Below are 15207 nucleotides of genomic sequence, written 5' to 3' on the forward strand. Positions count from 1 at the left end.
TATTGGTTTGCATTTCTGCCAAATGCAAATAATCGCATTTTTTTTTTTTTTAATTAATAAAGAATTAAAAAAACAAAAACAGAAATACATTAGCTCGCAACCCGCGTCAAGGGTCCTCATTCTCTTGCGAGTCCCTACTCTACTACTGCAACTTTAACTACTAACATTTGTAACATAAACAGGAAATACAACAGTCCCTCTAAAATTTTAATTTGGCAGACGAAGCACATCCCTTTGCCAAGGAACTGCTCCCTCAGGTGATACAAAATAGTCTGTATACAAATTACGGACTGCCAGTCCAGACACTCCAGGTCTTCCATGTGGTGTGTAGTCCAAAGGGATGTAATTAGTTGAGAAATGGTTCAGCTCTGCGTCCACTGCCGACTCATGAATCCTCAGAAAATTGTGGAGGACAACACACGCTTGTATAACCTTTGTCACATTTTCAGGATTCATCTGAATGGAGCTCTGGAACACACGCCACTTGCTGCTTAGAATTCCGAAGGCGCACTCCACATACCGTCTTGCACGGGTAAGGCGGTAGTTAAAAATGCGCCTCTGTTCATCTAAGCCACGCCTAGGGAATGGACGCATCAGGTGAGGGGACAGTCCGAAACCTTCATCACCCACAATGACAAAGGGTGCTGGTGGTCCTGTAGATCCTGGAAGCTGTCTAGGTTCCGGAAGGTCGAGCTGGTTAGATGCTAGACGTTCACCCATTCTGGAAGCCCTGAAGATGCCAGCATCCGCAGAGCTTCCATAGGCACCAATATCGACAATTATAAACCGATAGTCACTGTCAGCCAAGGCCAACAGCACCACCGAGAAAAACTGCTTATAATTGAAATACTGAGACCCTGAGTGAGCAGGCTTTTTTACGCGGATGTGCTTACCATCTAGCGCACCAACACAGTTGGGAAACTGTGCTGATTGTAAGAAGCCATCGGCAATCCGAATCCAGTCCTCTGGCTTGGGCTTTGGCATAACTGCTGCTCGAAGTTGCTGCCAGATGACTTCGCAGGTAAGCTTGACAATCTTCGAAATAGTGGAGCACCCCAGCAGAAACTGGAAATGTAGCGATGCAAAGGAGTTGCCGGTAGCAAGAAATCTGTAAAAAAAACAAAAACATATATAACAAAATATGCACATACAGAAAAAATATCTGCAGCACGGTGGCAAGGCGGCAATATGCACAGGGGACAAGTATACTAATATTGTTTGCAGGGTAGAGACATGTCGTAGAAGGGGATTTAGGTTTTCTTACCTCAGAGTGACGATCAGGCGTTCCTCTGGAGAAATGCAACGTCTCATGGTGGTGTCCTGGAAGATGAGTCCAGGACGAAGGTCCGCCAGCAGACAGTCAAAAGTTTGCACGGACATACGGCAGTAGCTGAGGAACTTGTCCGGGTGCTGCCGCAGGTCTGAGTACAGCATGTTAAAATGCCCCTTCCTAAGCCGTTGTGAGATAATGGGGTGAACCCAATATCTCCTCCTCCTCCTCGGTTCTTCGTCCAGCATTGGTGGTTGCTGTCCAAATCGCCTGGAGAGGAGCCAGTGCAGGAGTACATCATCCACATCATCAGAAGACATGTTCGCAGTGAGTAACTGACAAAAACCACAGCTATATCAGCAGCGCAATCTCACTGAACTCGCACAAAGCAAAGATCAGGAAAAATGCAGCAGGAAATGGCTCCAGAGCGATCATGTGACCTTCTAAAGGGGGTTTGACCAAGCTTTTGGCATCCTGTTTAAAAGTCCTTTTTTTTTTTTTTTTCATCCGCATTTTTGCGGATTACATACGGATGAACTGCGGATTACATACGGATGAACTGCGGATGACATTCCACGGAACACGGTCCTGGAATTTGCGGACCAGAAAAACACCACGGTCGTGTGCATGAGGCCTTAAATAGTAGCAAATCTGGCATTGTTCCCCGACTGCTCCGCTGACAACTCCTCCATCCTTTATAGATGATCCATTTCTGATTGCCACTCAGCCATAGTGGGGACTTCAGTAGATCTCCAATGGCGAGGTATTACTGTTCTGGCTGCTCTGAGGCAGAATCTTAGAATATTTTTCTTCTGAAAACCAATGGACCCAGGCAGAATTTAGAGCAGAGCGATCTGAGGAGTACCAGTCAGAGCCTCCCCACTAATTAATTGATACGTCTGGAATATTTTATCCCAGAAGGGCGTAAGTTTACAACAATCCCACCATATGTGTGACATAGTGCCTCTAGCAGTTCCACAGAGCCAACACATCTCCGAAACAGAGGGGTACATAATATGCAAGCGGGTAGGATATCTATACCATCTCGTGAAGATTTTTTAGAATTCTTTTCCTGTGCTGCACACGCTACAGAAAGTTTGTGTGAAAAAATAAAAGCTTCCTGCCATTCATGGGACGAAACAGCGATGCCTAAATCATTTTCACATGCTTGTACATAGCCCAGATTCTCTACTTGCCTCCTGTATCAGAAGGCTATACAGAATTGAGATTGTATGAGCAGGGGAAGTGTTCTGTAAAAAGAACCCCTCGAACGTTGTGGGTGTAGATCCAAAGGAGCAGTGTTCCGCCAGGGAACCGATGTATAAGCTTAACTGGGTATGCTCAAGCCATGACAAGTGAATCAAGGGGTTTTGGGATTTCATATTCGCAAATGATGGGAAAGATGTATCCGAGGCCATATGGTGCCATCTTATGTCATATATTCCTTCCCATAAGAGAAAGGTGACTCTGTTAGATCCAGCTGAAAAAGCGCGGTTATAGAATAACGGCGTGAGAGGGCCGTTATAACGGGACAAAATATTTTTGAGGATCAAGGAGTCCCATACTTTAAGAGCAGATCTCAACAGTAGGGCCTGAGGTTCAATTCGCAGTGTGTGTGTGAATGGTGTAGCCATGGTAGGTATTTCAATGGGATAGTCATGAATACCTGTTCTATTGATACTCATTGTTTGACAGCGCCAGAGACGTGACAATCTAAGAACCGAATTAAGAGCAACACAGTGTGATATAATTTAAAATCAGGTTGACTTGCACCTCCCATTTGGGTCTAACTGGTGTACAAATACTAATTCCTGGTTTAGAATTGCTCCATACAAACCGAGTGATTTCTCCTTTGAGCTTTGAGAAAAAAGCAGAGGGTGGATGATGGGAATTGCTTGAAAAATATATAGGAACCTTGGAAGGACATCCATTTTGAGGGAGTTTACCCTGCCGAACCAAGAAAGCATCTTATCATAAGACTCTAGGTCTTTAAAGGGAAGGTGTCATTAATTTTTTTTTATTATTATTATATTGCTTTTAATAAAATATAAACAAATTGTATTTATTAGTGTTGTGACTTTAAACTTTTTACTGTGTTCTTACTTTTACTTCTCTATGGGGGCTGCCATTTTTTTTTTCATCTCTGTATGTGTCGATTAACGACACATACAGAGATGGAATACGACACATACATCCCCAAAGAGAATGCGAACGGGAGCTGTTCCATTCTCAAAAGCGTATGCCGTCTGCGTGGGAACGGCGCTCCCACGCAGACCAAAATAAACCTTGTTCGTAGAGCGAAATCCGGCGCCATTTTCATGTGGACCGGAAGCCGATGCCGGAGAGTAAGATGACGACTTCCGGCTGCGGCTTCCGGCCATATGTTCAACGAAGAGAAGGCGCAAGGAGCGTAGACCAGCAGAGGCGGCAGGAGCAGGTAATTTATGTTTGTGTATGTGATGTCTGTATTATGTTCGTGTATGTTCGTGTGATACGGTCTGCTGAGCCCTGTACCTAATCCTCCTACACTGTGCAGTCGCTCAGAAAATGGCGGCCCACAGTGTAGGAAGTTTGAAGATTCAAACCCTTCCTTCTCCTGGCACTAGCCAGAAGAAGGGAGGGGGGATTGTATGAGGACACTAGAGGAGAGAGTGTCCACCCTAAATTTGCAGCATAAATCAATGAGGTTACTTTACCACAGTGACCATGCTGCAATTTTGGGAACTGCTCCCTCTAGTGACCAGCACATGGAAATTTCCTGACTTGTAAAAAAATTAAAACAATGTGTAATCACTCAAATACTAATTCTTTAACTGAAAAAAAAAATAAATACATTTCTAGCGACACATTCCCTTTAAGTGTGCGATCTAGAAGAGGCACTAAAAGGGGAAATTAGAGATGATCCTCCATACCTCCTCTTGTGGCAATGATATGTTAAGGGCCTCAGTTTTCTAATAATTAAAGAGGCTCTGTCACCAGATTTTGCAACCCCTATCTCCTATTGCAGCAGATCGGCGCTGCAATGTAGATAAGAGTAACGTTTTGTTTTTTTTAAACGAGCATTTTTGGCCAAGTTATGACCATTTTTATATTTATGCAAATTAGGCTTTCTAAAGTACAACTGGGCGTGTTTAAAGTAAAAGTACAACTGGGCGTGTATTGTGTTTGTACATCTGGGCGTTTTTACTTATTTTACTAGCTGGGCGTTGTGACTAGGAGTGTATGATGCTGATGAATCAGCATCATCCACTTCTCTTCCTTAACACCCAGCTTCTGGCAGTGCACAGACACACAGCGTGTTCTCGAGAGATCACGCTGTGACGTCACTTTGCCAGGTCCTGCATCGTGTCGGACGAGCGAGGACACATCGGCACCAGAGGCTACAGTTTATTCTGCAGCAGCATCAGCGTTTGCAGGTAAGTAGCTACATCGACTTACCTGCAAACGCCGATGCTGCTGCAGAATCAAATGTAGCCTCTGGTGCCGATGTGTCCTCGCTCGTCCGACACGATGCACAGGACCTGGGGAAGTGACGTCACAGCATGATCTCTCGAGAACACGCTGTGTGTCTGTGCACTGCCAGAAGCTGGGTGTTAACGGAGAGAAGTGGATGATGTTGATTCGTCAGCATCATACACTCCTAGTCACAAGGCCCAGCTAGTAAAAGAAGTAAAAACGCCCAGATGTACATACACAATACACGCCCACTTGTACATAACTTTAAACACGCCCAGTTGTACTTTAGAAAGCCTCATTTGCATAAATATAAAAATGGTCATAACTTGGCCAAAAATGCTCGTTTTTTAAAAGAAAAAATGTTACTCTTATCTACATTGCAGCGCCGATCTGCTGCAGTAGGAGATATGGGTTGCAAAATCTGGTGACAGAGCCTCTTTAACTTTAAAGTTGCTTAGGTTACCAAACTTAGCAAATTCGTGTCTAATGTTAGGTAAGGAAATAAGTGGTTGGGATACATATAGTAGGATGTCATCTGCGTAAAGGGCGCATTTATGATGGGAAGATCCAATTTGCATTCCATGTATGTTTGGATTTTGTCTCAGGGCGACAGCAAGTTGTTCCATAACTAAGACGTATGGTAGGGGGGGACAATGGCCATCCCTGTCTAGTGCCCTTGCGAATGTGTATGGGGGTTGACCTCATATTAATTTATTAATTTTAGCAATAACTGAAGGCTGATTATTATAAAAAATAAAAAAAGAGTATACTTTTTTTTTTTTTTTACAGCTGTATTGAAAAGCGGTCAACAATGCTTTTCGATACAATTATAAATCTGCAATATCCCTTTCGGCACCACTTGTGTCTTGCATCACAGACATCATGTAAATTCAATGCTATTTTTTGCGTCTTCCTTCCCCACAGCAACCTGATTTGTAATGACAGAAAATATGTGTATGTTGTGTTTTAAGAAATTAAAGGAAATGTAAGAAGAAAAGATCATGATTATTCCAGGAAAAATATAGATTCAAAGTTTCTGTTTTAGATAGGAAATATGAATTGCTGCTTGCTAAGACCTGTCTACTGCTTTCTATTCAACAAATAAACTTGCATTACAGAGTCCAAAGTGTCTTGACATGTATTGTTAGAAAGATTAATTGGAGACTATCTATGTAATACTAATTTGTCATTAGCATCAGACTGTTTATTGTCTCAGTCTGACCAATGTAATTGTGTTTGTAATATTGTGGTTTGTTTTGTCATTACAGACAATTAGCTGTAAAGGATCCTACAAACTCACTGCCTGGACAAGACGTTCTCGAGCCACACCTACGCAGCCAAGTAGTCCTCTAAGCACAAATGTAATGCTACATTAATCATCTCTTCCTAGATGTTCAGTAAAACAGCCAGCCAGCTCACTCACTTAAAACTCTGCAAACACACTCTAATGAGCAGGCCTACATTCTGCATTAACTTTTTTTTAAGGCTAGGTCTCCACAGCGACATGGAGTCTCTACGATTTACAGGAAAATGGAAGCATTTTCCTATTGGGAAACATTGAAGTCATCGGTGAGTTCCCGTAAGCCGCAATTTTACTGAAAATCAAGTCCGGCTCTTTGGCGCTGTAAAGTCCTAGACTGAAGGGCAACCTTTGTTTTGTAAAAAATAGATCCCAAAGCACCTAAGAAATTGAGGTAATCTACTGAAAAACAAACACATCAACTTAACAAATGTGGGTTTACTAATGTTTTACAGTGCTCACGGTTCTTTAAAGTAACACTATTAGGCCTGATTTACACGAGCGTGTGCGTTTTTTGCGCACGCAAAAAACGCAGCGTTTTACGTTCGCAAAAGGCACTTAACAGCTCCGTGTGTCATCAGTGTATGATGCGCGGCTGCGTGATTTTAATTATTTTCATCATTATGACACTCCGTTTGGATGTTTGTAAACAGAAAAGCACGTGGTGCTTTTCTGTTTACATTCAGAGTTTGACAGCTGTTGTGCGAATCACGCAGTTCGCACGGAAGTGCTTCCGTGCGGCATGCGTGGTTTTCACGCACCCATTGACTTCAATGGGTGCGTGATGCGCGAACAGCGCACAAAGAAAGGACATGTCGTGAGTTTTTTTCAGCACACTCACGCTGAGCAAAACTCACGGACTGTCTGCATGCCCCCATAGACTAATATAGGTGCGTTCGACACGCGTGAAAAGCACGCGCGTCGCACGCACGTGTAAACGAGGCCTTACGATAATTTTAACTGCATCTTACTCCAAAATGTGCAGTCAGAAGCAGGTGATGCTGCAAGATATGGGTGGCCCTGCTGCTGAGACAAGCGTATGATGCCAGAAGCTTTTTCTATGCAAAGCTGTGTTTGCAATACCAGTATCCAAACAATGTATAGTTCATAGGTGCAGTTTTTTATGCATTTTTTTTTAAGACAAAACCAGTAGATCATGAACAAAATTAAAAGGGCATGTTCAGATCTGGCAGAATTTTCCCGCTGAAAATTCGCAACTAATCTGCAGCAACATTTTCATATTTGACAGGTAATTCAGACATTGCGCATATCACAGCAGACTTGTTGCAGAGGCTGAAATCCGCAGTGAAATTCCACTGCTTCTCCGCAACAAAATGTGCATGCTGCGGAGTGAAAATTGTACACCGCAGCCTAAATTCCTGACTGTTAATTTCCGCAACATCTGACCTAAGTTACCTAAAAAGGTATAAAAACCAATATAAAAACGGCTACTGCAGATTTCCACTGCGGAGTGTCCGCTGCGGAATTGAACAGCAAATCCGCCACATCTGAATGTGCCCATAGATTATACCATAAGCAATTTCTACGTCTCATTTTTTTGTCCAGTTCTGGTGTTTGCTGATAAATAATATAAAAAAAACAAAACTGTACCAATACTACAAAATGTGAAGGAAGTGTTTTTCTAGAGGTTATGTTAAATGGAAATATTATAGGTCATATTAATAATTCCTGCTTGAAGACAGGTGCATTAAAGCGGCTCTGTAGACTTTCCTATTTTGTCTACATTTGGGGATTTACAAGTCGGATCCGTGGAGACCTGCACCCTAATACCCTGGAGGTTTCTGTTCTGTTGTGCTGCCCACACTCTCTTTGGGTAATGTAGTTTTACAGCAGTGTTTTTTTATTTAGAAAAACAATCATTTTTAACGGAGTTATGACCTATTTTAGCTTTATGCTAATGACTTTCTTAATAGACAACTGGGCGTGTTTTTACTTTTTGACCAAGTGGGCGTTGCGGAGAGAAGTGTATGACGCTGACCAATCAGCGTCATACACTTCTCTCCATTCATTTATTCTACACATAGTGATCTTACTATTTCACTATGTGCAGTCACATACACACATTAAGGTTACTGAAATGTCTTGAGAGTTGATATACATCACCTCCAGCCAGGACGCAATGTCTATTCACAATCCCGACACTTCGGTAACGTTTGTGTGGGATTTACAGCACAGCAAGCATAATCTCGCAAGATTACGCTGTAAATGACAGTTTACAGCGAGATCACGCTTGCTGTGCTGTAAATCACACACAAACGTTACCGAAGTGTCGGGATTGTGAATAGACATCACGTCCCGGCTGGAGGTGATGTCTATTAACTCTCAAGACACTTCAGTAACGTTAGTGTGTGTGTATGTGGCTGCACATAGTGATCTAGTAAGATCACGATGTGCAGAATAAATGAATGGAGAGAATAGGTATTAAGCTAATTGGTCACTGATTGGTCAGGGTCATACACTTCTCTCCACAACGCCCACTTGGCCATATAGTAAAACACGCCCAGTTGTCCATTGAGAAACTCATTAGCATAAAGCTAAAATAGGTCATAACTCCGTCAAAAATAATTGTTTTTCTAAATAAAAAACACTGCTGTAATTTACATTACAGCGCCGATCACATCATGTACAAGATAGGCCACTTATAATGTGGTGACAGAGCCTCTTTAAGTCCACTAGGAATTGGGAACATCTGGTATGAAAACACATTTTGGAGACATTGGAATTTGATTATTCATGTTTTCTGTTCAATGTTATCAGTTCTGACATTCAAATAAAGTTTGGTGAAACGGTTATTCTACAGTACACTGCAGGGCTCTGGTTAATAGTACTGACACAATTTGCCTTGTTTGTCAAATAAAATGCGGTCTATGTTAAACAATTGCTTTTAGGGGAGAATACTTTTTTAATATGTTATGTGATGAAACATGACACGGAATATATAATTACAGGAATGCGAAAGTACAGTATAGGTGCATAGATTTCTATGGGTTCCTGCATTATGGATCCATACAACATGGATCCTTAAAGAGTTTCTGAGGTTTCCAAAAACTTCTAATATGTCATAGAGACATATCCCAAGTTTTGATTGGTTGGGGTTGAGACCCGCACCGTCGCTGAAACGAAAGTGTAGAAGCACTCGGCTGAGAACCCTGCAGCTTTGGCTGTGATCGGCACTCTTTGTAAGGCTGAGGGTGGGCTCACATAGAGCGTCTCTTAGCTCATCTTGAGCCTAAGGCCGGATTCACACGAGCGTGTTCAGTTCGTGATATACGGTCCGGATGTCGGCCGCATTTCCCAGATCGAACACACTACAGGGAGTCGGGCTCCTAGCATCATAGTTATCTTTGACGCTAGGAGTCCCTGCCTCGCTGCAGAACTACTGTAATCATAGATAACTATGATGCTAGGAGCCCGGCTCCCTGCAGTGTGTTCGGTCCGGGAAATGCGGCCGACATGCGGACTGTATATCGCGGAACGAACACGCTTCTGTGACTCCTGCCTTAGGCTAGATTGACATGAACGTGTCCACTTTGCGCACGTAAAAAACGCAGGGTTTTGCTTGCGTTGCAGTTCAGTGTCTGCGTTTTTCACGTGCGTACTTTTGTTTTTTCCCTCATCATTTCTTTAGCAACTGGTGTGTGAATCACGGACAGCACCTGGATGACGTCCGTGTGCTGTCCATATTTTTCATGCACCCATTGACTTCAATGGCCTGCGTGGTGCACAAAAACACACCAAAATAGTTCATGCAGTGAGTTTCCACACAACGGACACACGCTGCGTGAAAAACAACGCATGTCTGAATAGCCCCATCGATTTTCATAGGTCCGTGTGGTGTCCGTGAAAAAACAAAACAGCATGCGGACGTGAAATATGCTCATCTGAATAAGGCCCTACAAGGAGCGACAATCACAGCTGAAGGTGCAAGGCACTCAGCTGAGCACTTCTGCAACCTTTGTTTCAGCGACGGTGAAGGTGTCAGCAACCGCACTCCAACCGGAGAAAACTTTTGATATGTCTCTGTGACATATCGAAAGTTCAGATACACTTGAATATGCCTGTGTCCCTGAACCCTAACTCTAACCTGTAAATATTTTGGGTAATTTCTTTCCCTTTCCAACAGCTCTGGAAATATATATTTTCTCTCTATTAAATGGGTGGGATGTTCCTGATAAGGAGCAGGAGAAGTGTGCTCTACCCAGTAAGATGACGGCTTCTCCCCCTCACAGCACAGACTGCAAGGACCCATTACCAACCTTAGCTGCCCAGGACCTTACACCATCACTTAATTTATAATAAAAAACACCAACACCTTCTTTGTGAAAATGTGGAAGTGGCCACAGCTTTATTAATTATATACAAATCGTCATGAAGACATCTTTTTCTTCTTCCTCTCTTTCCTGAAATGCCGATGCTCCCTGTACTCCATCAGGCATGTAGGGTTCTAAATCTGCCTTCATAGCCGTAATTTCCGCCAAGGAGGGGAACTGAGAAATCTACTAAGTCCCCCGACCACCCCCACAAAGCAACGCCAGTCTTCTCGGCACCAACCAATAAGTCCAAAAGAAAGATATCGAGCCCGATATCGTTTAAATGTACCCCGTCCGGTGCCAGCAAAGCCGCATTATCCCCTTCCAAGGACTGATGCCGCAGTCCCACTCCACCTATAGAGCGAACGAAGCACGACACCGGCACATTCAGCAGCCTGCGCACTCTGTCCAATGCCGCCAAGTTCCTGGCACCCCGCCAAACTGTAGGTGCCACGATCTTGGACCATACCACCACACAACGAGAAAACAGCTGCTGAAAACGCGCCAAATCGGTCCGAATCAAGGACAATAATTCAGCCATCTTAACTTGACCGATATAATTTCCCCCAGCATGTATAATCAGGACAACAGGTGCATCAGTGTGTCTAGTAGCCGCCACTACTTCTGGCAGTAACTGTACTCACCGTAGTCCCCGGACACCTTTCCAGTGGACGTCGGCCTGGGAGAGGCCTAAATTCGTGCCAAGCGGCCTCCGTACTGCACGGACCGCCGGCCAATGCACATAGGAGTGCCCCAAGATCCATATCTGGGGGCGACACGACCCTGACAAAAAAGAAAATCGAACTAAATATATGATCAACGGAAAGAAAGCAACACAGTCGGAGATAGGAATAAGCTGAAACAAAGAGGGGGGGGGGGGGACGGTTAAAGAATGGAGCAAAAGATAGAGAAGGAATATAGAACCACACCAAAAAATTTTCAATCACAAACCAAATCCGGCCTAACATACGACTTATAGCTATTGAAGCTCCATCTACCCAACCGCATAATAGCCTCTGAATCTAAACCTAAGGCATCAGCTTCAGTGGCAGCGCCAATCCGGAAGGAATGCGTACCAAATTTGCCAGGCAGCAGCCCCAGGTATTTTAAACTCGCCTTAAAAACTGCTTCAAATTGAAAGCGCGACATGGAAGACCCGTTTTGGTGCGTCAAAAACTGTACCCCGGCCGCCCGGACCAACAAATATTTCTTAACCAACTTCACAGGACAACACGGGCCCCCAACATTCCCTACAGACAACCAGGAACCCTTCCCAGATTGATCGGTCTTAGATCTTCAGACACAAATCCGAAGGGAATCACCCAAATCCACTACATCCAGCACAGAAAGCCCATCCGGTTTGTTCACGCTAGGTGGAACAAACTCACTAACTCGCAATGCGGCAAAGAAAGCCAACGAAAACGCCGCGCTAAACAAAGAACACTTATACTCATCCCGGCAGACGTAACACAGAATAGAAAAAATCCGGCGCAGAAGCGCAAAAGACACTATCGCGGGAAACCAACTCCTTCCAACCGTTCAACGCCTACCTAACTACAAAATCTTTAGTAACATCCCTACATCCCCACAATTTTAACATAAAGGCCACCCCTGCTAAATGTTTACTCGCCGTGGCCGCGCTACAACATTCCTGACGCAATCTGGCCAAACAATTAAGGGTAACAATGATCCTGTGTTGGAAAATTACCCCCGCAGATTCCAACCACCGATCCCACGCTCTGCAATGACTCCTCCAAGTCGCTGGTACCACCGAACCCCTCGACAAACTCATAAGTTCTCCTTGACCAGGGCCCATAAGTGAAGAGAGGGGAACTCCCCTTCTGCAAAAGCTGCCGGGTGCAATTCCCGAAACAAGGACATCTGCGAACGAAACAAAGCATCGGCCATCATATTACAAACCCCCGGAACATGTATCGCACGAAACCATACGTTCAGTTGCAAACATTTTAAAACCAGGAAACGTAATAATGCTAGCAAAGGTAAGGAGCCAGACGACAAACCGTTCACGGCATGCACATCCGCCATATTGTCCATCCAGAATATAATCCGCTTATTCACCATCCTGCATCCCCACAAATCTATCGCAACTATAATTGGAAACAACTCTAACAACGTCAAATTACGTGTTAACCCCAATTCACCCCAATGAGAGGGCCAAGGAGATCTACACCAACTCTGGGCCAAAAATCGCTCCGAAACCATCGCTCCCAGCCGCATCAGTAAACAGCTGCAAATCAACATTCGACATCTCAGTGTCCTGACAAACCGACCGCCCATTGAACGAATTCAAAAAGGAATGCCATACAAACAAATCCTTCATACAAGACGTTACCCGAATAAAATGATCCGGTCTCTGTATACCCCTAGTAGCAAAAGACAAACGCCGAGAAAAAACACGACCCATGGGAATGATCCGACAGGCAAAGACCAATAAACCCAATAATGACTGTAATTGCTTCAAAGTCACTTTTTTGGACCCCATGACTTGATCGATTTGGGACAGCAAACTCGCCAACTTATCATCGGGCAAACGAAAAATCATCTGTACAGTATCTATTTCAATACCCAAAAAGGGCAAAACAGTCACCGGTCCTTCAGTCTTTTCCTCAGAAATAGGTACCCCAAAACGAGCCATCATCTGACAAAAAACCCGCAGCAACACACTGCACAAATTGGAGCCCTTAGGACCAACAAACAGGAAATCATCCAGATAATGAATGACCGAGGAAAACCCAGGCTCAAAGCGAACTACCCATTCCAAAAACTAACCAAACATTTTAAAATAACTGCAAGATATGGAACATCCCATTGGAAGGCACCTGTCAACATAAAAGGCACCGTCTAAACAACAACCTAGCAAGTGAAAACATTCCGGATATACTGGCAACAAATGGAACGCTGCCTCAATATCAGACTTCGCTAAAAGCGCGCCCTGGCCTGCTGCCTGAACCAACCTAACTGCAACATCAAAAGAAGTGTACGAAACCGCCGCATCCTCCCTGGAGATTCAGTCGTTGACCGAACCCCCACGGGGAAAAGAAAGATGATGAATCAGCCTAAACTTCCCCGGCTCCTTTTTAGGAACTAGGCCAAGGGGTGAGACCCTCAGATTAGGATAAGGCGGCTCGCGGAATGGACCTGCCATTCTCCCCAACTCAACTTCCTTTGCTAATTTCAGACGTGCGACGTCAACATTCTCATTGATCGACTTCAAATTGTCGGCCAATAACAAGGTTGCGGAATACTCAAACGGAATCACAAAACGATATGAAAAACCACTAGTGAGTACCTCTGCCTCCTGCCTCCTGTGGTAACGCTCTAACCACGGGCCGATCTCGAGAACGCTGACCGGCGTACTCCGTTGCGCTGGAAGGAGGTGCCTTGGCAGGCTGCTTACCTATCCAGAAACACCTGAGCGCCGAATGAGCGCCCCCCCACAGATGGAGCATTCATGTCGGAATTTGCACGTGGCAAAGAACCGACAATGACTCTTGTTGTAGAGCAAAGAGGCTCCCGTGGGTCGAGCAGCCGCAGCTCCGGGGGTGGGCCGCACTACGAAAGGGGCGGTGCTGTCTACCTTGTGCTAAAATGAGCTTTGACGCCCAACTAATATCAGACGACAAAGCCAAACGACGACGAAATTCGTCATCGTAGCGCCACCAAGCTGCACCACCGTGCAACCTGTGGGCGCTAAAAATCGTATCGAAGTACACATATAATTCCGCCCCCTTTTCCTGTTAGCGCTGGCAAATAACATGAGCCAGGGTAGAATAACCCTGCACCCAGTTGCCGAAAGTCTTTGCAACCCTAACCTTCTTATCCGAAACTCTCTCAAACACACGCTCCTTATCAACAGTCACCTGCTCCACGGAAACCAAAGACCAAATATCCACAAATTAATTTCTCCAAATTTTTTCTTTGGTCTCCGCTGACAAGTGAGTCCCGAGAGGAGCGACCCCACAGAACAAAGAATCCCTAAACGTTAAACCCGATAAGTTAGCCTCTCTCTCAGACGGAGGCTTCGCCCCCCTGGTGGCACGGAGGGAAATGACGCTCCCTCATTCACATTTAAACCTGCCACCACGGCTTTTAAAACAGAAATCAAATCATCACCAGATAAAACAGATTTTTTAAGCCATGCGTCACCGCATGCCGACTCACCGTTCCCAGAGGTCCCGCCGACTCCAGAGGGTAATTTGCCAACTTGCAGAGGCACCGGAACCATGGCCTAAACCTCCCCGACTGAACCAGCAGGAGGAACAACCTGGGACAGGTGATCGCGCTCCACAGACAATTGATGCACCGCCCGACGTCGACTGCGTCTCCGCTTGCCGTGACGATTGTCTCAAAGAAACACGCTGCGACTGATGAGGATGATGACGAGGAGGAGAGCCCATCTCTGGATGAAGAGGAAGACCGTCGACCATGCCTCCTCTCACCACCGGATCTGCGATGGCCATGGCTACGATGTTTCCCAGAACAATGTTTCCTCCCCCGTCTGGAACGCTCCCTCACCGAACCTGCGGAAGAAAAACGAGACAAGGCAGGAGAAGGGCAAATAGTACTGTCAGGTCCGTATTTCACACCGAATAACCACCTCTGTAAATTGAAAGCTGAAGGCATGCCTGGAGAGAAGTACACCGCACAAATGTCTGAGGTACAGCTTCAATGTCAGCCAGGAGGAACTGAACTTTATTCCGAACAAAGAAACACACACAGAGAAGACACATGCCCCTCCCTATAGATGTGGGACTTGCTTAAATTCTATTCGCTCCTCAGCTATAAGTTTTCCTGTACATTCTTCTGCACACTCCTCTTTGCATTCCAGG

At 44.8% G+C, this 15207-nt stretch overlaps 1 protein-coding gene across 5 annotated transcripts in view; it reads left to right on the top strand.

Annotated features, from left to right (window-relative positions):
- PPP1R42 (protein phosphatase 1 regulatory subunit 42) overlaps positions 1 to 6155 on the top strand; it is a 125026-nt gene extending 118871 nt beyond the window's left edge. For all 5 annotated transcript variants that reach the window (XR_012847624.1, XM_075826154.1, XM_075826152.1 and 2 more), the window contains exon 9: positions 5995 to 6155. Coding sequence is in view for 4 of the 5 variants with exons in the window: in XM_075826154.1 (XP_075682269.1) it covers positions 5995 to 6079 (85 nt within the window). In the remaining variant the exon portion in view is untranslated. The remainder of the gene's footprint in view (positions 1 to 5994) is intronic.
- The last annotated feature ends 9052 nt before the right edge of the window (positions 6156 to 15207 follow it).

The sequence above is a fragment of the Rhinoderma darwinii genome, chromosome 5 (assembly GCF_050947455.1).
Source record: "Rhinoderma darwinii isolate aRhiDar2 chromosome 5, aRhiDar2.hap1, whole genome shotgun sequence".
Lineage (NCBI taxonomy): Eukaryota > Metazoa > Chordata > Amphibia > Anura > Rhinodermatidae > Rhinoderma > Rhinoderma darwinii.